This window comes from Syzygium oleosum, unplaced genomic scaffold, assembly GCF_021117445.2.
Source record: "Syzygium oleosum isolate NSW1041296 unplaced genomic scaffold, Sole_v2.1 Sole_v2.15, whole genome shotgun sequence".
NCBI lineage: Eukaryota > Viridiplantae > Streptophyta > Magnoliopsida > Myrtales > Myrtaceae > Syzygium > Syzygium oleosum.
Genome location: NW_026607499.1, coordinates 905,315 through 932,887, shown reverse-complemented (window position 1 = coordinate 932,887; position 27,573 = coordinate 905,315). Strand labels below are relative to the sequence as shown.

At 38.2% G+C, this 27,573-nt stretch overlaps 3 protein-coding genes across 6 annotated transcripts; all 3 read right to left on the bottom strand.

The window, feature by feature from the left end:
- Positions 1-168: 168 nt before the first annotated feature.
- LOC115687162 (uncharacterized) lies at positions 169-5,850 on the bottom strand. 4 transcript variants are annotated; one of them, XM_030612638.2, is made up of 5 exons: positions 5,832-5,850; positions 3,893-4,003; positions 3,380-3,644; positions 1,202-1,347; positions 169-541 (listed from the first exon to the last, which is right to left on the bottom strand). In XM_030612638.2, exons 2-5 carry the CDS (start codon positions 3,974-3,976, stop codon positions 524-526), a joined length of 513 nt encoding a protein of 170 aa, XP_030468498.2. In that variant the 5' UTR covers positions 3,977-4,003; positions 5,832-5,850; the 3' UTR covers positions 169-523. The 4 variants fall into 4 exon arrangements, with proteins under 4 accessions (XP_030468498.2, XP_056174460.1, XP_056174461.1 ...); XM_056318485.1 differs by lacking the exon at positions 5,832-5,850 and adding an exon at positions 4,776-4,969; XM_056318486.1 differs by lacking the exon at positions 5,832-5,850 and adding an exon at positions 4,672-4,690.
- A 1,638-nt stretch (positions 5,851-7,488) lies between these two features.
- LOC115687160 (aquaporin TIP2-1-like) lies at positions 7,489-9,208 on the bottom strand. The gene is made up of 3 exons (XM_030612635.2): positions 9,049-9,208; positions 8,459-8,718; positions 7,489-8,015 (listed from the first exon to the last, which is right to left on the bottom strand). The coding sequence occupies exons 1-3, from the start codon at positions 9,206-9,208 to the stop codon at positions 7,638-7,640; spliced, it is 798 nt and encodes a 265-aa protein (XP_030468495.1). The 3' UTR covers positions 7,489-7,637.
- A 2,001-nt stretch (positions 9,209-11,209) lies between these two features.
- Positions 11,210-23,037, bottom strand: LOC115687157 (elongation factor G-2, mitochondrial). Its single transcript, XM_030612633.2, has 20 exons — positions 22,520-23,037; positions 18,856-19,077; positions 18,090-18,211; positions 17,852-18,002; positions 17,451-17,522; positions 16,488-16,583; positions 16,306-16,394; positions 16,112-16,178; positions 15,170-15,208; positions 14,961-15,021; positions 14,579-14,688; positions 14,413-14,487; positions 14,263-14,331; positions 14,040-14,161; positions 12,929-13,054; positions 12,670-12,790; positions 12,372-12,472; positions 12,217-12,277; positions 11,621-11,674; positions 11,210-11,542 (listed from the first exon to the last, which is right to left on the bottom strand). The coding sequence occupies exons 1-20, from the start codon at positions 22,934-22,936 to the stop codon at positions 11,441-11,443; spliced, it is 2,277 nt and encodes a 758-aa protein (XP_030468493.1). The 5' UTR covers positions 22,937-23,037; the 3' UTR covers positions 11,210-11,440.
- Between the last annotated feature and the right edge of the window lie 4,536 nt (positions 23,038-27,573).

Sequence of the window (27,573 nt, the reverse complement as noted above, 5' to 3'; positions counted from 1 at the left end):
GATGAACGAAGAAGCATAACTGATGAAAGCGGAATTTGCTTCGCACCAGAAATGCAGTGATTCACAACAATTCTCGAGGAATTTTTTTTTTTGGGTCAGACTCTCAAGGAATTTACAAGTAGTAACTTTTTAATATGTCGTCTACCCTAGAAACTACTGGTCTAGCCCTCATAATGAAAGAGATTAGCACACTTTTCAATAGCCATAGGTTTCCAAGACTCCGTACCAAAACAGGAAGCAGCTAAGGCAGAAGGGTTCCAATGTCAACCATCCATATCACTACCTACCTTTTGAGACATCTTTAGAACAATAGCTTCATCTCCTGTACTTCAAGTTTAAAACTCTTGAATTTTCTTTTTCATGCTTCCTCCGCGCTGTCTCCACCGACTCATCATTTGTAAGCAGACATACTACAGCAGAAAAACATCTTCAGGAAATGCATCCCTCGCTTCCATGTGTATGAACAGAGTCTTCCATCAAAAGCTTTTTTGCTGTTACACTAGGCTTTTCACTGAGAGAATGATTAAGAATGTTCTGCTACCTGAATGGAGAAAAGTAATTAGTAAGCTTTTAAACCTTGTGTCGCATCCACAGATTGCAACAAATTGTGCCTTATGGATTTTGTGGCAACAACCACTGTCAGGATCCTATTGTCAAAGAGATGCATAGTGATTTGAAGATGCATAAGCATGCACATGACTTTTATTAATCGAAAACATAATGCAAGGATCAGGACAGACACTCGAGACGAGATCAAGTTGCAATGCCACATCAGTACATTTACAAATGTAATTTTCACACAGCACCGAGTAGAAACATTATAGACCATATCCTTTTGATAGAAGAGCAAACTAAGAAAAATTCCAAGCAGGGATTTGCAGTTTCAACAGAATCGAAGTGTATGTTCGCAATTGCAATAAACAGAAAGCAAAATCTAGAATTTGGAAAAGGATTCTACATCGCTTCGATAATAAGCAGACTCCCTCTGGAAAATGCACATTACAAGATTTTAGGTGATCCAGCCAACTGCTAACAAATATTCAAGACACAACTCGAGCAAAATGAACAACCAAAGAAAAGGCCAAATGTTATATACAGATCCTAAATTCTTTATCAAATAGATCAGATGGTCCGAATAGAGAGGTGAACTAAACCAAATGGTAACTCTAAGGTGAAGGCAGATCCAAAGTCAAGAAATTACTTTTTGTTTGTCTGTTAAGGTCACCAGAGATCGAAGAACACCAGGACTGATCTTATCAGCAAGTGCACCTTTATTTGAAATGGCAATTGACTTATCCTTTACATAGCTCTGCAATCTCTTTACCTCAAAATCCAGCTGGGATTGTTCTGCATCACGAGAAAGGAAGCTGGAATCATGGTTTGTCCAATCAGAAACTTACCATTACAATAAAAAGAGAGCACAAAAAAGAAAATACTTTCAACATTTTGAGTATCTTATGAGAACTTTACTCAACTACCAGCACTAATCTTATTTAACCAAAATCTACACCACGTGCCTGGATGTATAACACTATTAAAGTTATTAAACTCCTAAATATGAAAATCATCATTACCTATTTAAAAAGCTCATCCAACAACAAAGAGGGATTATCAATGGGAAAGAGGAATTGGCATGGTCTGTTTTTTCCATCTAGTAAAAGTACGACATTAAATCTGGACAAGCTTTGTTACCATTGGCAAGATGGTTAATTTTTAATATATAGATGTGATTTATCTCAATAAATAAGATAGCCAGGTTGAATGCATCAAAGAACTTGATTTTCCTACAACTAATGTACTCTATAAGTGCTGTTGAGCAAAACACCCCTCCAAAGAGAACTCACAGCAGTAAAAATCGTCGCACAGGAAACACCAGAAATGCCACTATAAAAGTCATTCCACTTCACATATCCCTAGTGTTACATCAATGACAATTTGACCAATCCAAACCAATAGAGTCCACCTCCATGTCTTCTAAAGTTTTTTGACTTGTAAGGATATGAAGGTTCTACAACTTGATAAGATTTTCAAGTTCCACACCACATCAATAGTAGATTAACAAATATAATAGTTATAAGATTGCAGTCATTCCCTTGATTCACATGAATGAAAGTGGCCTGGTCAAATATGGTGGATCTACGCTGTATCATAAAATCAGCGAGCTGCCCTTAACTAATGCCAACTTAAAAAATAATTTTTACTCGAAACAAACCAACATTAATGTGACTACTGACTACGAAAGTTATTTCCAGCTATTCTACATGTATAATGTTCTCAAAAAATTAACAAGATATACTTAAATCGAACATCACAGTTTCATTGATTAGGACAAATAAGTGCAAATGAAGACTAATTACTAACAAGGCCTCTAGTTACCGCAATATCAGAGTCAATAACTAGGTCAGGTGCCACACTAAGTGTTTACTTGAGAAGAAATGTGCATCTTCTATAATTCAAGACTTTTTTTGATAGCCTAGAAATAGGCTTCATAAATTACTTAACATGCAATATAAACAGAAAGCAATCCTCTTTCTTTATGTTGGCTAATCTGGAAACAGAGAAATAAACAAGTATTTAGGGCAGGGACGTTTCACAGAGGAAACAGTCTACGAATGACGTTCCAATTTGCTATACATCTTCATAGATACAATAGATACTGTGTCATGTATTAGCTCCTTTCGTTATGAGCTCATCTATACGCTTAGGCACCACGTCTGGTCCCATTAATGAAATTTATTTACATCTCACATAAAAATATGTAAACATGCAGACTCCCAATCAAAAGGCTTCTGACTGCATCTACAACCATGGCATCCACTTTCTAAACCAAAATGCAGTTGGTGTCCATAAGTTTCTCTGAGGAATACATAAGACCCAACCTTCAAGCTTCTCTTTCTCTTTCAGTTTTTTCTTCCAATCTTCCATACAAAACACAGAACCCTTCTTATCCTTGATGGGAGCAAGCCATCCTAGATAAAAACTGCTACCGATTGTAATCCTCTCTCTACATAACCATATATTCATAGAAGGACCTTCATCTTGGCCAACAATCCTCTCGAAGTTCAAACTACGTACACTCTACATCGGCTTATCCAGGACATTTACCCCACAAGTTACCTGTTGCCAGTGTCCCCGGATGATCGGAATATACTTGAATAAAGAACTAACTATGGAAGCAAAGTAAAGCATAAATTCAACGATTACAACTTTCAAAGACGGTATTTCTGTTCAACAGCTAGAACAATAGAATACGAGTTTAAAATAAGCACTCAACAAACATACCATGGAATATACACAGACTTGAGACCTTCATATAGCTAGAAATGAAACAATTAAAAGGCTTGCCAAAAGAAAATCACGTAAAAGACAAGGGAAAAACCTTCTTCCAAAATAGAATGTGCAGCGTGAAAAGGGATGCTTGCAAAAATGTCAGTTCCAGGGAACATCATCCATGTGCGCTCATTCGGGTCATGATTACCACATGTTGCACACACCTCATGCACCAAGGGCCTTGATCCTGAACCACCGATCTTCATAAGCGACTCAAAAGGAGATGGAACACTAGTTTTTGTTGTGCGAGCCTTCTTTCTTAATGCTGTGAGTGCTTCCCTATTTCCATTCCGCAATTTATCATTTTCCACAAGCTGCATTTTCATCAGTAAAAGCGAGTAATATCCCATCGGTAGCTTTGACAATTGTATAGAATAATAAACATAGAAATTATAAATCTTTTTTTTATCTTTTGCATTCTTAAGATAAGCAAACAATGTAGAAAATACAAGCTGGTCCAATTTTATTGCCATATCACTATGTTTTTGGAACATGGAAAAAGCAATAGCCGTAAAATTTCACAACAGCCACAAAACATCAAGCAGCTAATTAGTCTAACTACCTGATTTCGAGCTAAGAGAAGTCTCTCTGCTTCAATTTCAAGCTCAACAAGACTTTGCTGGAATTGTTTCATTGTTTCATCCATATCTCAAACCTTTGCAGCAATATACACCTGAAATAATCAAAGTTCAACTGGTCGAACAGCTCAATGAAACTTGCACAAATGTAATAAAAATAAGATGCAGACCAGAGGCAGAAAAATTATTGCCATATTAGCAAAACAATACATAAATATAGCAAAAATAGCAGAATATCAAGATTCAAGAACAACTTAAAGGAACAAATCAGAGATATTATGCAGTTCCTTTCATGTAGTGGTGTCAAGCAGGTGGTTCAGGTCGAGTTTGGGCAGGTCACATATGGGTTGGACCAAATTAACCTATATAGACCCATTTTCTGTAATACGATTTTAACAACCCATACCTAACTTGACCTGTCCCGGACCCCCCCATACTCAACCCAACTAGGACTTCAATCTTTAGCAATTTTTTTCTTTAAATATAGGAAATAGCAAACTGAAAAATAAAATAATCAATTTATAAAAAAGTAATAGCTGGAGAAAATTATCAAGTTTAAATAGAAATAGAAAATTGAGGAAACAAGCTACTAGATCAGATCTTATATCTCCCTGATGCAAGACATTTGATCTGACTTATCAAAACAAACTATGCCTCGAAAGATATATGTAACCTATAGTTTTCCTCTTATAAGCACTAAAAGATCTGAAACTATGCAGACCCATCAAGATCTGATCTTAGGAGCGAGAACAAGGAAATGTACCAAATTCTGACGGTATCAACAAGGTTAAATAACGTCAAGCTTTCTACAAATACTATGTCAACTGCACGTAGAAAAAACGCAAGATGTTAACACCATCTGTGTACCAAAATGATTGGAATCTCAATCTTTCCCTGCTTCTATACTTGAACTACATGGTTATAGCTCTTGACATGTCAGCTAAGTACTCAAAGAAAACATGAACTAAAACAAGCTGTAACAATTGAGAGAAAAGATACTCTATTAGCTTCAAACATCAACAAGTCGGAAAGCAAAACTCCACTACAAGCTCAAAACAACAACTACAACCCCATTACAAACCAAATCAAACAACAGTCGTCAACTAGGCTTAGAAACAGTGTCCATGAGCAACAAACATAAAACTTCCTCAACTTGCATCATGGCCCTTAGACTTAATGAGAATACAACTACCTCCCAGTACAAATTCTGAAACCACTACCCCAGAAACGCTGTCAATAATCAAACAAAAACAGCAAGTATTACACTGTTAAGTTGTTAACAACTAAAAAAACGTATGAAAAAAAAGCTACTTCCAAGTCAGATTCCAACCAGCTATATATGTTAACGTCTGGCTAAAAGATAGACAAGATGACCCCACGGAAACCGCCGCCTAAGGGCCGCTTCCAGCCCACCTGGGAACCGGACCAGTCTACATAACACAACAATTTCCCAGTGTAGAAAAACCCTCGGTGACAGAGCACATGAGACATGAAAGAGACTCATGGTTTCCATGTGCAAGCTATCTATTCTGTTAGACTATCTCATGGGGCTTCTTCCTAGTTCTTTCATGACAGAGAGTTGAACTTGCAGAATGTTCTTGGCAATCAAAAGCAACAAAATTTTCAGAAGAAGAAAAAGAATACAGGATACCAAGCTTGGAGACAACTCCAAGCCCCTCCCGCTCGTTCTATACACACCCCATCTCCCCAAAATCCCCAAACAGAAAGAACAAGACAACAACCAGCAGAGACGCGACAGATGTTCCAACCAACCTGGAAAACAGAAGTCGAAACACCCTGAATCACAGATTAACAAACGGCTCAAAAGATGCCGCTCGACGAGAATGCTTCAAGAAGAATCAAAGAAGGTCAAAGGAATCGAAGGCGGAGTCAAATTCGCGGCGAAGGAGATGATGAGCGTACCTCCGTTTGGGTTCTTGGGTCCGACTGAGGAAGAGCAGAGACAGAGAGAGCAGAGAGGAATTAAGGCGTGCGTGAGGAAAACACTCAAACAATGAAATCTACTTAACACACACAATATATTATATTATAGGATAAGTGTATTAAAAGTCTTAAAACTTATCACGAAAATGTAATTGAGTCCTAAAATTTTCAAAAAGTATAAACAGGTCCTAAAACTTGTCACGAAAGTGCAAACAAGTCCTAAAACTTGTCAAATTGATTCAATCAAGTCCTTTTATTTATTACACTTTTTGAAAGTTTTAGGAATTGATTGCACATTTGTGATAAGTTTTAGGACTTGATTGCACCTTTATGATAGGTTTTAGGACTTGATTGTACTTTATGATAAGTTTTAGGACTTGATTGCACTTTCGTGACAAGTTTTAGGACTTGATCGCATTTTTTGAAAGTTTTATGACTCAATTACACTTTCCTGACAAGTTTTAGGACTTCTAGTGCACTTATCCCTATATTATATATATTGTACCATTTATTCTAAATAATGAAATTTACTTAACATGCAATATTATCTAAAAATCTACCCAAGCGATCTTTTTGGTAATTTTTTTTAATAAGGCAAACACTCGAGCAAAATAAGCATCCGGTCAGATAAGATTAGCATCTAATCATAGTAGATGCGCATAATGTTGCAATGAATTAGCACACAATCACCAAAGATGTCTATCATCACAAATTTGGCAGCAAAATGTATGGGGGGCCTATTTAACCACTGATGCGAGTATGCATCCTCTCATCTCTTTGCTTCGGTACATATTTCAACGGGATAATTGTACAAAGAGTCATAAACCTATTGTACGACGGTCAATGCAGTCCGAAACTTTTCAATTGTGTCAATTTAGTCGTAAACCTTTTGAAGATTTGCCAATTTAGTCATAAACCTTTCGATTGTGCCAATTTAGTCCTAAACATTTTGAAAATTTGTCAATTTAGTCATAAACCTATTATTTGGATATTTGGTTTGAAGGACTGTACTGACAAATCGTTAAAAAAGTTTATGACTAAATTGGTAAATCATCAAAAGGCTTGGGACGAAATTGGGTCAATAGAAATGTTTAAGACTAAATTGACCTTCGTACAATAGATTTATGATTTTTTGGACAATTTTCCCATGTTTTAACTGCTTAAAGAAATTCTTCATGTGTTACCGTATCATCCGCAAGCATCACCCTTCGAGCTATGTCTATCGTACTATACTTTATACGGAACATCATCTTGTAGACCAAAAAAACTGTCAATCCTCATGTGTTTGTTTTTTTTATTGATTTGAATATCTTCGCCAAAACACATTCACCACAGTTGCATCTCTCGCTTCCAAATTTTAATCCTTTGAAAACAATGGCATTAACACTAGGCGAAGACATTGCACCTGCGAAATAAGGACAACATTAAACATATTTAAGTTCGATGATTTGGCTTTTTGCCGAAAATATCATCTTTTATTAACCAACTTCTTTATCGCTCAAAATACATATGTCTTCATTAGGGGGAAAAATCGATTCTACTGATTCACAGATAACTCAGTACCATGTCGAGATTATCTCGAGTCGCATATGAAAAATTGACAACGCACTAGCCTCTAATCGAATCGGTAATCAAGAGATTAAAGCAAATGCAAATTATCCAAAAACAATAACCATCGTAATTACAAAAGGCCTAGGCATGTATTCGTAGCAACGACGTCAAAAGAGCAAATCAAAGAATCGAAAGATTTTAACCACCTTCAGCAATCTAAAATCTAGAAAACCCTTAAACCACATTGGCTTGATCACTAGCGTGGTCATCGACGCTGCCCTGTGACATGAAGCTCTCGTAGACCAACCCGGCTAGGCCGCCTCCCAAAATGGGCCCAACCCAATGAACCCAGTGGTGGCTGAAGTCCCCGGTGACTGCTGCTGGCCCAAAAGACCGAGCCGGGTTCATGAACCCGCCGGTGAACGGCCCGGTCAGCATGAAGTTCGCTCCGTACACAAACCCGATCGCCGTGGGGCCCGCTATCCCGTGCGGTCCCTTTCTCGGGTCTCTCGCGGCGCAGGCCGTGTAGACGAGAGCGAACGTCCCGATGAACTCCGTCGCCGCGCCGCCCATGCTCGTCACATGTGGAGCTAACCCACCCACCGGTATTGCCTGTCCAGACAATATCCATTACTCATAGGTATATTGCAAATGCAGATGTCTATGGAGACTTAAATGCAAATCAAGCACATCTTAAGTTTGGATAAAATTATTTGTCCAAGAAGACCAAGTCCATTAGACATGATTTAAGACGAGTGACATTGATACATAAATCCACGGGTTGGTTAGGACATGTTTTGCACTAACCTAAGATGTTCTTCACTTTTTTGGCGGGTTTAGAGATAAGTTAGTTGATCTTGAAACCATATGTAATAGGCTAATTAAAAACCATCAAAATGTTTCATTCGCTCTCTTATTTGCGTTAGGTGAGTTTAAATAGAGAATAATAACATTTCCTCAAAAAAAAATTCAGAAAAGGCAAAAAAAAGAAGAAAAACAACAGAAAATCATCACTGTCCTAGGTAGAAGTTCATTAGGAAGAATGGCAATTTTACCTGGCCTGCGGTGAGGAGCATCAAGAGGACACAAGCTATGGTGGAACCCAAGAGCTGAGCCAAGCAGAAACAAACTCCGCTCAAAATGCCGACGTGACCTCCCATCACCAGCCCGACCGTGACTGCCGGGTTGACGTGGCCACCGGATATATGCGCCGACATGAACACTGCCGCGAACAGGGCAAAAGCATGCGCTACGGCCACCGCCAGGACGTGGCAGTTCTCACCGGCGGCGCCAGCTGTGGGGATCGCCGACATGCCTAGTGAAGTCAGTTTCGAACATCTAAGTAAAATTTTCATTGAAGTTCGCTAACATATGTTCAATTCACAACGCTCTTAACCAACTATGCAAGAAATCATAGATAATACTAGTGCCAAATTCATCATCAAGTTTGCTAATATCGTCTCCCAAAATCTATATTTCCATTTCCATAGCGACACACTAGGAGGCTACATTGAAACCGCAACATGACTACCCATGCTTAAATTCAATCATAGTCACTTAGATTACGATACATAAGTTCGACAACGGTTCCCACCGGTAGCATTCTCATGAAATCCATGCGATGCGAGCTCCAGGGAGAACCTACCGGCGGAGATCGCGGAGCCGACGCCGGCGAAGACGAAGATGAAGGTGGAGACGAACTCGGCGAGGTAGGACCGGAGGGAGGACTTGCTGAACAGCTCTTCCATGACGTCGAGGAATAGGGAACCCGCTCTTAGGAAGGAAGAGACTTTGATCACTCTCATGGCGTTTGTGGATTTCGCTATTTATGCCCTTCTGTATCCGGAGAGAGTAGTTTCACTGCACGTAGTGATCGATTGAAGGTAGTGGGGGGGCTTTTCTAAGGTTCTGTTCTAACACGTTCATCGGTATCTAAAGAGGTAACTGTCTCGAGTTAACCGCTTTCCTTGATCATGGGATTAGAGGGCCGAGGTTTTGGCGTTTAAAGCGTTTTTCAAAACTCCCCTTTTTTCGTTTCTTTATTAGGCTGGTGAATTTTAATTGAGATGTGTTCTTATTATTTTGGCCGCAGAACGCGCAGTCATGAGGCACTCGTCCTCGAAAATAAATGTGGTTAGAAAGCTCAACTGCCTAACGAAACGAATTTATGCCACCTTCTAACTACGAAGAACATTACATTTAGACGCATCCTTGGACCGATGTTAAAATTCACACAACCATCGTTGTACGGATGCTATGCGTCCAATGAGTTATGATAGATTTGTTTCACGTAAAAAAGATGATTCAAAAAATTTCTAGAAAATGATCACTTTCCAAATTCATTTTCCTCCGAATCAGACGGAACCTTAGTCACATATAAAGTTTTCACACTTCTACCAATCCACTGGTGATTATGTAAGCCATTATACCTGGATGGGAAAGCGTATACCTTCGATTGTTACCTTTTCTCTCGGTTTGATATGTCGACACGCACAAGGAAAGGAAGGACACGCGACATAAACACTTATCATAATTCATTGAGTATGAGAGTACCATACTAGCAGAAGTTACAATTAGGATCTTTAAACAAGTTGAAATGAAAGAAAGTAGCAGAAGAGTTCCCATTGAGTTACCTTATATATGCTCCCAGCAAAACATGTCTTCATAAAAACATGGGAAAATTCCAATTAAGGACCCCAATTTGGGTCTTTTTCTCAAAAAAGGATCTCAAGTGGACATAGTGTTAAATAAGGACATGAAGTGCTCAATCAATCTCAAATAAAGACCCGAAGTGCTCAATTAGTCTCAAGCAAGGGCCTGAGTTCGCCGGCCGGTGAAATGCTCGGCCGGCGAGCACAGTTACTGTTCCAGCGATCGAAAAAAGGTAATCTCGTCTTTTTCATCTTTTTTTTACTTTTCTATTTTTTTTCCTTTTCCTTTTCTATTTTTTTTAATTCTCTTCCCTCCGCCAACCATAGCCGGGGCCGGCGACCTCCGCCGGCGAAGGCCGCCCTCACCTGGGCTGGGCGGGCAAGGGTCACCCTCGCCCTCGCCCGATCTGGTGAGGGTCGCCCTCGCCCACCCAGCCCAGTTGAGGGCCTCCCTCACCGGCGTCGGGCACGAGCGACCCTTGCCGGATCTGGCGAAGGCGGCCCTCGACTGGGTTGGGCGGGCGAGGGCGAGAGTTGCCTTCGCTTGATCCGGCAAGGGCAACTCTCGCCCTCGCCCACCCAGCCCAGTCGAGGACCGCCCTCACTGGCATCGAGCGACCCTCGCCCTCGCCCGACGTCGACGAGGGAAGCCCTCAACTAGGGTTGGGCGAGCAAAGGTGACCCTCGCCGACGTCGAGCAAGGGCTACCCACGCCCGCCCAGCTCAAGCGAGAGCGGCCTCCGCCGGCCCAGCTATGGCCGACAAAGGGAAGAAAAGAAAAAAAAAACAGAAAAGAAAAAAAAAGATGAAACTGCCCTTTTCCGATTGCCGGAACAGTAACCATGCTCGCCGGCTAGCGAGCATTTGACCAGCCGACAAACCCAGACCCTTACTTGAGACTAATTGAGCACTTCGAATCCCCATTTAAAACTGATTGGACACTTCAAGCCTTTATTTAACACTATATCCACTCGGACTCCTTTTTTGAGAAAAAGACCCCACTTGGGGTCCTTAATTGAAATTTTCCTAAAAACATTAGACACGCACGCACATAACTACCCATTGACACATTCATAACCAGTTTCCTAGGTAAATATCATACTGCTTTTGTGTATTTTTAAGGGGGCGGGCGGGGTGCAGAACACAATCCCAACGTTCAAAATAGACGCGATGCACTGCCTACTTTCCGAGCGCATGTGTATTTTTATCAATACATGGAGATTATTAGAGCTTACAAAATTTATCTGATCACACGCCTGGATCACCTGTGGTACATGACTAACACATCTCTCTTCTGGAACAAAGAATATTACATAGCGCAAAGGAAAAAGAATAAATAGACATTTGATCCACATAGAATGGGTATTGGAATTATTTATCCTAAAACTATTCAGCCTTACTAGCCTTGTGTGCATTTACCAACTGCATTTGCACATCCTGAGAGACAGCTGAATGTTCTTTGTATTCCATAGTGAACTCGCCTTTGCCCTGCAGCACAAGCAGCAGATGTATGAGACGACATGGGTTTTGGCATTCGTAAAGGAAATCAATCAACACAAAATCCACCTGTGTCATCGAGCGAAGAGCAGTGGAGTAACCAAACATATTGTTCAAAGGGACCTGGAAAGCAGGAAAGAAGAGGAGATGAAACATGAGTTTCTGACAAAGTTAAGGAATAGCAATTCACTCATTGACCATGAGAGATCTGTTGACGGTTACTACATAAATGTATCATATGGGAGGAGTCCAGAAACCATTAATGGTCAAACTAGCAAACCCTGAAATGCAACATATCAAGGCAAACATAATCTTGAACGAGCCTTCACTATAGTGATCTGGATTTTACTTATTTAAAACCAGTGCTGTTTTTTTTTAAAGAAAAAAGTAAGCTTATCATCGTTGCAGTATATTAGAGCATGAACTCCAAAAACATTCACAATATTTTTTTAAGGCAACTTTTTCCAAGATAACATTATCATGAAATTGTTTGTTGTTGTTTTTTCTTTTGGCCAATGTATACACATACTAGTTCAGAAGCCACGGGCCTGACAGGCCAAAAAGAGCCAAACAACATACAAATTTACAACATCAAAATTAGAGGCACTGCATCCAACACTGTCTAGAAAATCAAAGGATAAAGGAGGCAATCATGTCATGCATACCTGAGCCAAAATTACTGTTTCATCTCCATCCTGGTCATTGCCTACGATTACACCTTTCCTCCTGTAATAAAATAATGTCAAGCACCTATTTAGCTTTGAAAACATTGGGGAGAGGATAGCAACATCATGGTACAAAGATAGATGGGATGGCTCACTTATTGATATCACCAGCAACAGTTCCCTGAAACTCTGTCGGTACTTTTAACTCCACCAGCATTATTGGTTCCAAGATTACAGGTTTTGCAGCTGAATAGCACTGTTTCACAGAATATATAATTAGCACCATGAAATAAAGTGAATGTGTCACGATCAGTTCTTCCTCTTTTTTTTTCCAAAAGGCAAATAAAGAAGTTAGATTTTCTCCCCCATTTACAACTGCAGAGTGAAATTGATGAACGTGATCCTTCAAAGCTGTGAAAAATGGTTTGCAGTAAACTACCAGATAAAAGGTACCTGTCTAAATGCATAGATGGAAGCCAACTTAAAGGCCAGCTCACTAGAATCCACAGCATGTGAAGCGCCATCCGTCAGAACAACGCGAATATTTTCAACAGGATGACCGATCAATGACCCCCTGCATGTAAAAAAGAAGCAGATTGATTAAGGAATCAATCGCAATTTTCATGTTCTATCGGGAACAGTACTATTGGCATTTCACAAATTCCAAACAGCTCTCATAACAAATTTGGGTTAAGGGGAGACAGTAACTCACGAATTGGCAGCTTCTCTGAAGCCTTTCTCAATTGCAGGGATAAAATTGGAAGGTATGGCCTGCCCAACAATCATCTTTTCAAATTCAAACTTTACAGGCGACCCTTCTGGAAGAGGTTCAACATATCTGTCATTTGAAAAATTTCAATCAAACAAAGCTAGACAGCAAAATACACAAACGAGATTCAACTGCACTGACACATTAACTTCGTTCGCAAGGTTGAGGTAAGATTACTGAAATCCACAAAAATTAGCCTTGGATTGAAAGGAAAGATAATGCTGTTTAATTCTTTAGTGGCTGCTATATACACATGCAGTGGTTTGACTCAAGTATCTTAACTAAGTGGATCACATAAAATATGAAATAAAAGGCAGTAACATATATCTCTTTATTCTTAAGCATAAGCCAAAAAGCAAATTGTTCTAAAAGTCATCAATCTTTCAAACCACTATTTAGACCTCAGCAAAAGCTCTCTCAAAGTTGCAAGGAGAAGCCATCAAACTAGAAATTCCATGAACATGAGCCAAAAATTAGCCAAGGTTCTGTCACCCTCAAAAGGGTGCAAAGAAGTATGTTAAAACAATAAGACCAGGACTTCCATTTTGGTCTCTAGCGAGAACAATGACCCAAAAATATCTTTTACTCGATTATTCCTTACTTAAGGGTAGACAAGTACTATAGCTATTTCTTTCTAACATCCTGTCAAAGGAAAGAGCTTAAAAAGTTTCAAATTAACATGGAACGTCGGATCTACGAAGCATATCCTAAGAGCTTGATTAAGCAATTTTATAGTCACTTGAGTTTTTTATCATCGAGATAGATCTAACAGCAGCTACAAATAACTGAATGGTTTTCAGGAGAGAAATAACTCAGCACAATTACAACAAATGCATCAGTCATTTGTAACAAAGCTGTAAGCTTGACCTTGTAGCAAAGCATGCTAAGGGAAAACGAAAATGCTCATGGACCATTCAATGCACAAAAAAAAAGCCTTAATGAAGAATGTTGAAGACATTATCCTGTTGCAAAAATCAAGAACTGAGATAAAAATAATCAAGTAAACCAGATATCAGAATCCAACATTTGGTTATTCAGGTGCACCTTCACTTACCCACATACTCTACCATATTGACCCTGTCCTCCAGTTTGCTTCTTATGCAAGTAATCAAATTCAGCACGCTGTGTAACAGTTTCTCTGAAATTCACACGAGGCTTTCCAACAGTTGCCTCTACCTGTTTTAAGAGAGATGAGACTTTTACTAAGTAGTTATTTAACTCTCAACAGCGAAGGATGAAGGAAACAATTTTTGCATGACATGGAAGTGAGGACGCACCTTGTACTCCCTGTGAATTCGTTCAACATATATCTCCAAATGCAACTCTCCCATACCAGATATGATGGTCTATTTATAGAGAAAAAACATATTACATCTAAGGTAACAAATTGACACCAAAGATAATTTGAAACTACATAGAAAACAAACCTGCCCACTCTCAGCATCCAACCCCACACGGAAGGTAGGATCCTCCCTTTGAAAACGGTTCAAAGCTTTTGAAAACTAATAAAAGGAAAAACAAACGTGTAAATGGACGATTACCACTCAAATACAGAGAAGAAAACTTTTGTAAATAAAGTTATATGCTACTCACTTGTCCCCCAGAATCTTTTGAAACTGGGGAAACAGCCAAGGACATCACCGGCTCAGGCACATTCATGGAGGTCATGGTGTATTTAACTTTCCCATCAGTGAATGTATCGCCTGACAAAAGAACAAAGGACAAAGACGCTCATAATCAAGCTACAGACCAAGTTTTTTGGCTAGCTTATCACATTTAATTAATTTTAACCTTTCTTTTACATTGAACTACAGGAAATCAACATTTTTATCATTGCTCATGGGACAAATTTCCTTTCCTCCTTTTCAGGCAAATTAAAGCTTCACAAATCAACAATCAGTGCTAGCTGAGCTCTACCATGCTGGGGAGAGAGAGAGAGAGAGAGAAAGAGAGAGAGAGAGAGAGAGAGAGAGACCTGAGGCACAATCCACTCCAAAAACAGCAACAATTTGCCCGGCATGTGCCTCTGGAATATCCTGTTGAGTAGATATTTAAATAAGATAAGCGGTATTTATACTCATCAATGACCAAAACTGACCTAGTGTACGAGTTTGACTTTTCTCAGATTGACCCAAAATACAAGAAGATAATAGCTAATTAAGTTACTAGAAGTCAAGAAGTTACCTCCATCTCATCAGAATGCATCCGTACGAGGCGAGGAACCTACTCCAGAACAATTAGGGAAGTCCATATGCCCATAACACATGTAAATAAAATATAGAAGAAAGTAGCAGAAATTGAACAAATAAAAATGAAGAGCAATACATCCACGGACAAAATATTCAGTAACATTTGCATGTTGTACCCTTACAACACTGGAGTAGCAAGAGATTGCACCTAACACAAAATAGGGATGGATATGATGGCTTTAGCAATCTAAGGGCTGGAGATTTCTGTAAAGCTCTCAAATTCATACTAATAAAATCCAACATTTTTAAGGATGCATTATTCTTGTTTATACATAGAATTTAGCAGATAAAATTAGACCAGGTCACCACTGGCACCTATTTTGGATCAACCATCTCAAAATTACCAGAAGCTACACTAGTAGAATTATCATAGACCAACCACAGTGGACTTAAGTTAAGACATTCACTTTTGGACAGATATCAAAATTGGTACCACTGCTTCTCATGTTCAAATCATTCTTCCACACAAATGGCAAAGCAATCTTAGATAGATTCTCAAAGTTGCAAGGGATACTCAGAATTGTTTTCTCAAGAAAGCACGTATCATGCTGGAACACATGAAACCTGATTTCTGCTGGAATAGGCACAGAGGAACTAAGTCTGGAAAAAAATAGGAAAGATCTTCCTTTATGTGTTAGGTGACGAATGTAGAGGAACAGGAGGCCATGTGAAAGTACAAAGTTCACTCATCAAATAAAGAAGCATCTCACTTCCAGACTACAGCTCTTTCACTTCCAGAAGTTTTTTATAATAAGATAAAGAAGCATCTCAAAGTGAAATTTTTTTTACCAAATAAACTGAGGAAACTTATCATGAGAAATACGGCCTACAAAACAAATAAAATCCAGAAAACATCCTCTAAGAATTCTCGACTCACCTTCACCTTCTTTCCAGTGTTTACATTGATGATAAAGTCCCCCTTCCGAATGACACCCTCGTAAATTCTTCATTAAACGAAAACAAAGTCAGAGGTAGATATTCACTAAAGCTTGCCACTCAAAGTAAAAGCTTATAAGCAACCTGTAAAATTATAGGCATTCTACAAGAGAAAAACTTTCAATCACACCATACCTTAAATATGTTAACTGACCAAATCGCCCTTCCTCCAATTTAAAGGCCAATGCTACTAATGGTCCATCTGGAGTTCCAGTCAACGCAACCTACTTAGACAAAAATACCTCAGAAAACCAGTACATATAGTTAACAATTCCAAAATTTAAAAAAAAACAAATTTCTTTACACATTTGTAATACCTTTTCTTCCTTCTGGTTTTGATCAAGAGCATAATTACTGACTTCAATTGGACAGGGCAAATAACTGAGGACACCATCCAAAAGAGGCTGAACTCCCTGGAGGCAAGGATTCGTGATAACGGTGTAATCATCTCTACATATGAAATTCACAATATATAGTGCAAACAACTGATGCTAACCCAAAGCATTACAAGATAAGGGGAACAAATTTCACAAACATACTTAGTAAATTATCACGCCCCGCCTGAATCAATGGATGAGACACACACCAACATACTACACTTCTCCATCATCAGTATTCTAATATTGGAGGGGAAACACATCAATGAAAGAGGCACCCTTCTATTCTAAGGTTTATTGTTTAGGGGAACTCCTGCATGGAACCAGACCTTGACAATAGAAACTTATGGAAGAGGAAGGTTATTGTAGTTGGTGTTTTCTTTTTTTTCGGTCAAATAATCCGTTGGTGTTGGATGTGTGAAATAGATGCTGAGAATCTATTAGGCAAATACAGTTAAAGATTTGTCACAAAGCAAATTTTGCTGTACCAATAAAAGAGAAACAGAAGGATCTTTTCAGGTCACAGATCCCCTTGTCAACTTGAAAGCAATTTCTTCTAATAGGTGAACTACTGACGCAATTGGGCCATTTGTCATGGAATTTTTGTCAGGTTCTATTAACTTTTCCTTCCTACTTCACCTTCTGTTACATCTGGTATAAGTGGGTTCTATCAATAAATATTGATTTTATAATACTGAAAGCAGATATATTAACAGGCACAATCTTCCTTAGCACATCCGGTCTAGCAAGATAAGGCTTAGTTTGTTGTCATCGTTATTGCTTTTGTTCTCCTTCACATGCAATTCAAATCCCAACACCTTCCTCAGTATTAAATGGTTGATGCTACTGAGACAGGCAATGGGAGGACTTAGGTAATGGCAAAAAGAACGATTTCAAGAATACCTTATTTTTGAATGCGCTACCCATGAATACAGGTACAAATTTTTTTGCTATGGTGGCCCTGCGTATGGCTTCCTGCAATATGTAGAGTGTAAGTGTTACATGTCGTCAAAGAACAAGCAAAACACCAAAACATTGATGAATGTTATACTAAAGGATCATCCCACTACACGGTTAATTCATAACCTACACAGTCACGAGTCTTTCAAATTATAGTGAAAATACCGGAAGCTGCAACACATCTTTCCTGTTAGCATTCACAGAATAAACAACAGAGGCATAACTTATCACATGGAAAAACAGAATTTTAATAATACTCCATATCACACTCAATGATTCATAATACGCTAGTCAAAACCAATCTTAACCTGAAAATTACTTCAAGAAAATTAAAAGAGCTAAACCTCAAGATCAGCAGATGATATAGGCTCATCACTTAGAAATGCTTCAGCAAGTTTGTCATCAACTTCCGAAACCATCTCAATTAGTTCGCGCCTCTTTTCTGTGACCAGATTCTCCATATTGGCAGGTACCTCAGCAGTGACAATATTTTCACTGCATTAAATGAAAATTCAATCAGCAAAGCAAACAACCGTATCACATACAGACAACCTGGGGAAGCCCCTGGATTCAGAAACAGACCCACTGGAACCATGAAAATAGTAGGCTTTCAACTGTACTAGGTCAACAAGACCCTGAAATTCTTCTTCCAAACCAATTGGGACTTGAACAGCAGCGCTATGGTGCCGAAGTTTAGACCTTGCCTGAGATAAGAAAAATCTCTTGATCATTATGTCTAACAGGTGGAAAACACTATAGGTTCAAAATTAAGCAACAAGAGAGATTTCCTCATCACCAAAAAATTAGAAATTACATCAACTTGGCACTGTATCTACACAAAATGAATCTCATGACAATGTACAAACCCCCCCCCCCCCCACCCCCCGGTCTCCATGAAGATCACATCATGCCTACTGCAATTCATAGTCAAAATTTCCTTTCCCTTTATGTCAAATTCTACAGGAAAATATCAATTACATTTGTAAGTAATGACACTTATGGTACCAAATGCTCTTTTTCCAGACAAAGTATATCAATTAGTGAGACAACACTACATTGTCCAACAGAAAACATGCACAAGACACCATAAGATTAACCAGTTCCCTAGTTTAACTTACAATTTTCCAAAACCTAGAATTGCCATGGATCATAATGTTAGAAGTGATAAAGTTCAAAACATTCAATTTATCTCAAATATTATCGAAGCATCAAAATAACACAAGGAATTAGAGATTGATCTTCTCACCGACATTAATCTTGCACAACCATGATGTTAGTCATGGAGTATATAAATGACAACGCAAAAGATGATTTCAGATTTGTTATCATCACTTTTTTTTAATAATACCTGGTTAAGAACTTTCCAAGGATCTGCTCCCATTCGATCAAGTTTATTTATAAATGCAAGTCTGGGAACTTCATATCTTCTCATTTGACGGTCAACCGTTATAGATTGACTTTGTACGCCACCAACGCTACAAAGGACAAGAATAGCCCCATCAAGAACACGTAAAGCCCTCTCCACCTCGATTGTAAAGTCAACATGCCCAGGTGTGTCAATTATGTTAACCTGCAGATCATCATGCCCGAAGCAATATTCCAGCGATGAGACAGACAATCCATAGACTAAAAGATAACTGTGAAAATAATACAAAAATTTGCATCAATTAACAGAACCTAGAAACAGACATTCCATAGACTAAAAGATAACTGTGAATAATATACAAAAATTTGCATCAATTAAAAGAACCTAGAGTCCTGTCATCAAGTTTGAAGAATTACCAGATTAGAAAAGGGTAGAAAGAAAAGCAACATATCCGGAGATGTGAACAGACTCCATAGAGAAAAAGATACTCATGAAAAAATACAAAAGTTCTCAATCAATTTACAGATCCTATCATGTTTAAAGAATTGCTAGATTAAATATAAAATAACAACCGGGCAAAGAAAGACCATGCAGATAGCCATTAAAGAAAAGAAATAAAGGAAGAGAGAAAGAGAAGATGAATGATTAATAAAATTGAAGTTTCATGAGCTAAGCAAGTAGTGACTCTAAATGAGGAACAGCTGACAACTAATATGTAATTTTTTAACATGGTAAAGAAAAATACATGATCTTTTCTTACCTTGTGAAGAGAGAAGTTGATCAATACATGGTTTTTTAAACAATATTCGATACTGCATCGTTCTGGTATTACTATACCTTTCTTGATCATTACGAATTGGTTATTCGTCAACTATGGGTTTGCGTCAATATCATTAATGAACAAGCAACCAAGGACTTTGGCATGCTGCATGTCACCCCTTTACCCAAACAAAAGCAAACTTTTCCGTGATTCAAAGGTTTAATTAAACTTGTTGAAAGTTCAACCTAACATATATCGGGTATGTTGCCTTCACATGCATCTAATTACATTGAGATGAGACTTCTGATGCTCGATTATTCCTCCACCTGTAAAAGGTGGTCTTTTTACAGGAATCTAGGGGCAACTTCACAAACCCAAACAAGCCCTTATAGACAGATGGAAAGCCCACATTATATATATAAATATATATATTCTTTTTTAACACGACAGATGGAAAGTCTATATATCTACAATATTCAAGATACAAAAAAGGTACTAGTGGAGTAACAGCCCATTTACGAGCTTAAAAGAAAGAGCCAAACTTCATAGATAAAAAACCTTGCCCGGCTTACACTAACATATAACGAAAGAGAAATGTCACTGAAAAATTACACATGCCCCCAACACATTACCTAAATACATTCCAGATGCTATCAAGAAATAATCTACAGAAGAACTTGAATATTCGAAGGATAAATCTTGTTAGACTTTTTATTCATGCAAAGCAACTACACTCACACCAGACACTATCAAACTTCCAATTTTTCATATAAGCACCAAGTTAAATTTAGCAACCATTAAAAGAAGAACTAAGATATACACTCAAACGGAGCAAAATTTTTATGAACGTAAGCACTTGAAAAGAAAGAGAAAACCCACTTTCACAGCAAATGTCTAAAGAAACGAAAAGACAGAGACAACTGTTCGCATCCATAAAGTTTAAGCTGAAGAAGAGCTACATTCTCCACTATTAGTGGAGGTAAGTTGACTCTTCTAACGATCTTTTTCTAGCAAAACCCGATTTACCGAGGACTATGCATGCTAAAGTTAAGTCTTTGTTGTGACCTAATAATATTCAGTGACATACAGTTCACTATCATTTAACTAAAACTCTACCAGCACCACATATTCTAGTGCAAAATTTGGACAGGATGCAAACAAGATTTCTAAAAGTAAGTTTCATACGTAAAATTTTTCCTTTAAAAAAAGATGGGACCCATGCCTTTGATTGGGATGCACAAGATTCTGAATGCAAGAACCATCCATCAAATATTTATATGAGGTGTCCCTCAACTTACTTAGTCTTATTTCTATTGTCTTAAGATCAGATTAAACTGAATGAAAGCTCACACTTCTTTTCTGTTTGAAAAAAGATCCAAACTTCAAACTTCTCTCACAAACTCAAACTAAGAAGGAGAATGTTCATTAAACAAGAGAAAGATGGAAACGACGCTCCTTACTGACTTCTCTTTACTCATATATATTAGATGTCACTATTCTATTTGCTTATTTATAACTTGTGTTGCTTTTGAAAAACGGTTTCTTTTTTTTTCACTCTTACGCACTTTTCTGGCACAAAACCAAGTCCAATCAATCTAAACCCAACCTAATCCCAAGTTTCATTTCTAAATGAGCTCCAAACTTAAGAAACTAAATTTTGTGTTGGACTTATTATTCTATTTGGGTCTTGATGTCACTTTGATGCTGATAGAACTTCATGCTGTAATCTGTATTAGAATGGTTTGCTTTTTTGACTTATGCCCGGTCGTAAAATTGATCCAGCTGGAAACTCAATTCATACCATTTAATGTCAACAACAACCAACTATAACATAAAATGTTTCCACTAAGACGGACTAATTACATAAATCATTTCATGCCACTTTTAGTACCAAACCCTCCAAAATTTCCAGATACTCCATATTCTTCTCCAAAGCATTTTCGGCTAACATTTTCAGATATTCCTCCTCCTGCCATTGGCCCTCTTTTCGTCCACTCCATCAAAAAGCTACTTCTGCTTATTAGTCAATCTTTCACATGTAATCCACTTTAATTGAGTTTCTCTCACTTATCCACAAATGAATCCACGCAACCTTTCGTAATTGCTAATCCTGTCTTTTCTTAAGATATAGAAACATTCTCATCTCTGCTACATTCTTTTTCTGCAGATGGTCAGACTTAATTGCATAATCTCTACAGCAATACAGCATCATCAACCGTGTTTTCATCCTATATAAAATGCTTTTAAGATTGGGTTCCGCATAAGGTACCAGATCTTCTCCACTTCGTTCATCCCCACTTCTTTCATGTGACCATAACCCTTCAAGTTCCCCACCCACCAAGTACATCCAAGATGTCGAGATAGCTTACTCTTTGGTACCTCCAGGTATCCCATTTTGACCATTGTTTCATTTGATCTCTTCAGGACTGGCACTACGGTTTTTCAACCTAAAAAGAGCCTGCAGATTCCAAAGTTTCCCTCCGGGATTCTAGCTTTTGATCTACTCCTTCCCTAGTTTCGTGTACACACACTAGCTCATCGACCCAATGCATATGTCATTCTTCCTTTGTGGTTTCCCAACAGATAATGAGCAACGAATTCGACAGGTACTTGCTCCCAAAAAAAGAAAAAGATACTTCCCACGAAAACGAGACAAAGCTCAAGACTACAGCTTCTACACAGAGCAGGTAAGTAAAGCCACTATATTTACTGCGCATAGATAGCTTCGTCAATTACAGAGACCAATTATTTAACATTTCAAGCTCTCATTAGCAGGAATCAAACCCCACAACAGCTTTTCACATGATGCGATCACCAAATATCCATAATCAAGCTCACAGCCTAACGACGACCTGAAAACAGAAAGAAAAGGGCTTGCTTTCTCACCTGATACCCCTTCCAGGTGCAGTACGTGGCGGCGGACTGGATGGTGATCCCCTTCTCCCTTTCCAAATCCATGGAGTCCATCTTCGCGCCGACCCCATCCTTCCCCCGGACCTCGTGGATCTCATGGATCTTGCCAGTGTAGTAGAGTATCCTCTCGGTGAGGGTCGTCTTGCCGGAGTCGATGTGGGCGGAGATCCCGATGTTGCGGAGCTTGTCCATGGACTCCTTCCACCACGGCTCCTTGTCGTCCTTCGCCGCCGCAGCCCGCGCGAGGTTCCCCGACGAGAAGTGCCGGAGGCTGGGGCCGCCGAGGAGGAGCGACGCGAGCGGCGATTGGAGGTGGCGCGAGGCCGGCGGAGGCGAGGCGCAGAGCGTGTAGAGGAGGCGAGGCGCCGAGGATTTCGAGAGTCGCGCCATGGCGGCGACGGCGGTGGCGGTGGTGGGAATTTGGGGTTGAATGGGGGTTTCGCCTCTGTAAAACCCTTGCAAAACCCCACACCCTCGTACCAGTGCGCTTCGAAGCGGTTCATGTTCTGTTTCGGACCTTTTTCGGGGCGGATCGGGTCGGGTCGGGTAGGGTCTTTGAACTTTTGAGTCGCACGTGCTTCGCACGTATTCATCAAGACTTTTTTGTCTTTTTTTATTTGTTCAAAGTGTAAAAGGTGAGGTTGGTCTCACTAATAATTTCTCAACATCAATCCCATTTGTTTTTTTTGGCTAGATTTACTTCGCCAACCTCAAATTACATACATAATCACATCATTTTATCTACTTTACTCGGTAACCACCTAGTTTTTCTTTTTAGGTAAACAGTTACTGTTGCTTCACATACATATGTAGTACATGTATCATCGTCAGTTCTCTTTTAAAACAGATTCTATTATGCACGATACTTATTAAGCAACAACATGATTTCAAGTTTTCAATAATTTTTATTGCATGTGATTGGTATTTTGAAAAATGGAACGTTTTTATGCAATGCATATAACAAGTGTTTTAAAGGCAACACATTAACATAATAATTTCTGCAATATTAGAAGTTCGTGTACCTCGACTTGAATTGTGAAAAAGTTAAAGTGGAGGGAAATTAGAAAAGAAGCAGCAGTAGTGATGAAATTAGATGGTTTTGAAAATATGACAATTTAATTTTTTAACATTCTTACAATTATTTATTTTTTTAGAATATTAAATTGATATTTTAATCTACAGACACGATGTGACATGAAAGGCCCATTTGATTCAACTTTGCAAATGAACCTTGAGAAAATGCAAATACCTTCAAATTAAAGCCTCTTGAGAAATGCAAATTTCATTTGATAAAAAATTATTTGTAAAACCATTTTGGCTCAACTAGTATTTGGAAAATCTTTTTTTTGCGAAGGGCATTGAGATTTTTTTATTAAAAAAAAACTTACCCTTCTCCAGCTCTAGCGAAGGGCTACGACCATCGGTGAGCCAGATTTGATGTCGGCGGCTATCGCCCGAGATCGAGCGACCCCGACGAGGGTCAAGCAACCCAAAGTGGCCCTTGTCGAGGCCGCACAACCCTAGGCAACAAGGCCCGAGGTCCCACGACCCAGCCCAGCGACGCCCGCCCGGGCTGCCTGGGGTCACGTAACCTCCAAGGCCGGTCGCCGGGTTGTGCAACCTCGTTGGCCCTTCGCCATCCCGATATGATGTCGTTGACTCTAACCGACCGCCCTCGCCCAGAGAAGATGAACAGTAATAAAGAAGGGCAAAATCGAAATATTAAAGAATTAGTGAGGGTAGTTTGGGAAGAAAAAATTGGTTTCAGCATTTGGAATGCGAGTGCGCGTTTGGTAACGTTTCTATTTCGGGAACAATTTCTTTTCGAAATAGTTTTTCTATTTCTATTTCCGAAAGAGTTCAGAGCAAAATAATGCGTTTAGAATCTAGCACAAAATTTCTATTTCTAGAATAGAAAAAGAACGAGAATGCGTTTAGTAATCGCACAAAATTTCTATTCCCAATTTTTTGCATTCAAATCTATATCTTTCATTTAACTATAAGTACAAGTTATAAGTGAAAAAATCAATAAGCATGGTTTATTGGTTTATCTAATCCTTTTAGGGGTTTAAAACCCCTTTTAATCCCTAACTAAGGAATCTTCAAAAATACCACTTGGGCACCTCAAAATTTAAATTTCACTCAAAGTGGGTGGCCACAGGTATTATAAGCCATTATGTGAATTTTTTTTTTTTTTTGGGGTAAAATTTATTAAATTTTTTTACTTTCCCTAAATCTGTTTCTTTTATTTTTTCGAAAATTTTTATGAAATTTTTTAATTTTTTCAATTTCGGAATTTTGCAAATATTTAAGGGTTTTCTGAGTTTTTCTGATTTTTATGGATTTTCTGAGAATTTTTCTGATTTATATGAATTTTGGGAATTTTTAAATTTTCTAATTTTTATGGGATTTTTCTGAAATTTTCTAATTTTTATGAATTTTCGGAATTTTTAATTTATTCTAAGCCATTATGTGAATTTTTTATTTTTTATTTTTTTGGGGAAAAGTTTGTTAAAACTTTTTACTTTCCAATCTCTTTTTATTTTCCGTAAAGCTTTTTATGAATTTTTTAATTTTTTTCAATTTCGGAATTTTGAAAATTTTTATGGATTTTCTGAGTTTTTTTTATTTTTATGGATTTTCTGAGAATTTTTCTGATTTTTATGAATTTTTGGAATTTTTTAATTTTTTATAATTTAATTAATTTTTAAAATTTTTTTATTATTTCGGCCAAGAATGGACCGGACCGGTGCTTTGAGATGGTTTGCAGACGACGAAGGATGGAGGAGGAGCTGAGGTCGCGGCTTAAGGACCGAACCTTTCTATTTCTATTTCTATTTCTAGAAACAAAGAAGTAGATTTTTTCTACTTCTTATTTCTGCTCCAAATATATTTCTTGGCCACTTTTCTATTCCGGAAATAGAAAAATAAAATGCGTTACAAACGGATTTCCGTTCTTTTTTGTTCCGGGAACGGAATAACAGAAAAATAGAGAAACGAAGCGTTACTAAATACGCCAAAGCCCAAGCTGTGATCAGGACTAGCTTTAACTTTGAAGCATTCCTAATGCCGGCTTTCGATCGAAAGCTCATTGGAAATGCTTGCCAAATACCCCAGCATTTCCCCAAGAAGGGCCCCTTGAGAATGCTGAACCAAACGGGGCTGAAGTGAAGAATAATCTAGCAAGAAAGGAGGAGCATGAAGGGGGTTGTTGTCTTGATACTAGGAACCCCTTTTGGAACTTTTCTTTGTTAATAGATATGACTGACAATTGGGCCTAATTCTCTAAAAAACCTTAAATTTTAGGTCTAGTACCAATTATGTTCCGAACTTTTTTTTTGTCTTAGAAAAAATCTCAAACTTTAAGTCGAGTCCCAAATCCACCCTGAACTTTTTTTGTCTCAGAAAAATCCCAAATTTTAGATTCAGTCCCAAATCCGCCCCAAATTTTGTTTTATTTAAAATAAATCACTGACTTTCAATATATTCTCAAATCTACTCCCGTGATCTAATCCCAACTTGACGTAACATTTCCACATCAATAACAAATCCATGTCAATAAGGTGACATGGAAAAATATCTCCCAAATGAAACCGTTTGAGGATACGAAAATTAGGGACGATTAATGGAGATTTTTGGACAGAGGGCTAATGGGGGCAGATTTGGGACTAAAGTGAAAATGGGTGATTTTTCTCTTAGACGAAAAAAAATTGGAGTAGATTTGGGACTGGACCTGAAGTTGGGAATTTTTTTTAAACAAAGAAAAGTTTGAAGCAGATTTGAGACTGCACTTAAAGTTTAGGGTTTGTTCTATGACCAAAAAAAGTTCGAGAGAAAATTGAAATTAGATCTAAACTTTAGGGTTTTTTAGGGAATTAAGCCCTAACAATTGTTGAGAAGAGTGGTATTAAGGGAATCTTCGAAAAGAAAATAAGAATTTGGTAACTAGATAGATACAATAAGGGCTGGTAAATCTATTTATATAGCTCGGAATGCAAGTTATAGATTTTGAATAGTGAGGGGATGAAAATTAATAATGTAACTTTTACTGCTTGAGGTAAAACTCCCGTTCGAATCATTAAAGTTCATGTTATTCATCCATAATGTCCGTTTCCCTATTTTTCTATTTTTTTTTCTCGGAAATAGGTTTGAAACAAAAATCTATTTGATAAAATAATTCCATTTTTTTTATTTTTGGGATAAATTTTGGCCTATAAATAAATTTGGAACAGAGAAATTAAAATTCTCCACTTTTATATTTTTGGAATAAAAAAATAAATAACAACTCTCTTTTATTGCTCACCCTTGCCGCCCACTCGCCGTCAATCGCCCGCTGCCGTCCACCGTCATCGCCCGCCCGCCAGGAACAGAAATTTAAAAATAACCTATCAAATGAATTTATATTCCGGGAACAAAATTTTGTACCATTATCAAATATTACTTTTTGCTCATAAACTCATTCGGGGAAGAAAAATAAAATTTTCTATTTCTAGCCAGAAATAGGGCCGGCGAAGAGAAATGTTGTCATTTGCGCCCTTAGTAAGCCCTAAAGATTGCATTTGATCGTTCGGACATTTTTGCTTGATAGGATAATAAGGAAAATTGTCCAAAAAGTCTTAAACTTATTGCGTTTTTGCAAATTGAGTCCAAAGTCTTTTAATTTTGCCAATAGAGTCCTAAACCTCTTCAAGTTTTGCCAATTAAGTCTACCCGACCAATTTTGATCGAAAATCGCTGACGTGGACAATTATTAATAATATTTGAATTTTTTGAATTTTTTGTTAATATTTTATACTTTCTTTTTCTTTTTCTTCATTTTACTTTCTTAGATAAAGGGCCGCCGGCAATTAACCGAAGACCAGCCACCTCTGCCGGCCACTGGCCGAGGTTTTGTTTACATGCACTAACTCATCGTTATGTTTAGCCATATATAAGTTCAAACTTTGAATTGCAAATTGAGGTTACGTCACGCTGGGCTGCTTGCTGTATGGTGTCGATGCATTGATGGGTTGTTTTGTTCTTGATAG

Bases quoted from the DNA above. Each gene is read 5' to 3' on its own strand.
- LOC115687162 (XM_030612638.2), bottom strand. From the start codon at position 3,976: ATGGATGAAACAATGAAACAATTCCAGCAAAGTCTTGTTGAGCTTGAA. The intron at 3,645-3,892 runs GTAGTTAGACTA...ATGAAAATGCAG, and splicing joins TTCTCTTAGCTCGAAATCAG to CTTGTGGAAAATGATAAATT. The intron at 1,348-3,379 runs GTTTTTCCCTTG...CTCGTGATGCAG, and splicing joins ACATTCTATTTTGGAAGAAG to AACAATCCCAGCTGGATTTT.
- LOC115687160 (XM_030612635.2), bottom strand. From the start codon at position 9,208: ATGAGAGTGATCAAAGTCTCTTCCTTCCTAAGAGCGGGTTCCCTATTC. The intron at 8,719-9,048 runs GTAGGTTCTCCC...TGACTTCACTAG, and splicing joins CGGCTCCGCGATCTCCGCCG to GCATGTCGGCGATCCCCACA. The intron at 8,016-8,458 runs GTAAAATTGCCA...TTGTCTGGACAG, and splicing joins TGCTCCTCACCGCAGGCCAG to GCAATACCGGTGGGTGGGTT.
- LOC115687157 (XM_030612633.2), bottom strand. From the start codon at position 22,936: ATGGCGCGACTCTCGAAATCCTCGGCGCCTCGCCTCCTCTACACGCTC. The intron at 18,212-18,855 runs GTATTATTAAAA...TTCTTATCTCAG, and splicing joins CTTGGAAAGTTCTTAACCAG to GCAAGGTCTAAACTTCGGCA. The intron at 16,584-17,450 runs GTATTCTTGAAA...CCTTGCCTCCAG, and splicing joins GTAGCGCATTCAAAAATAAG to GGAGTTCAGCCTCTTTTGGA.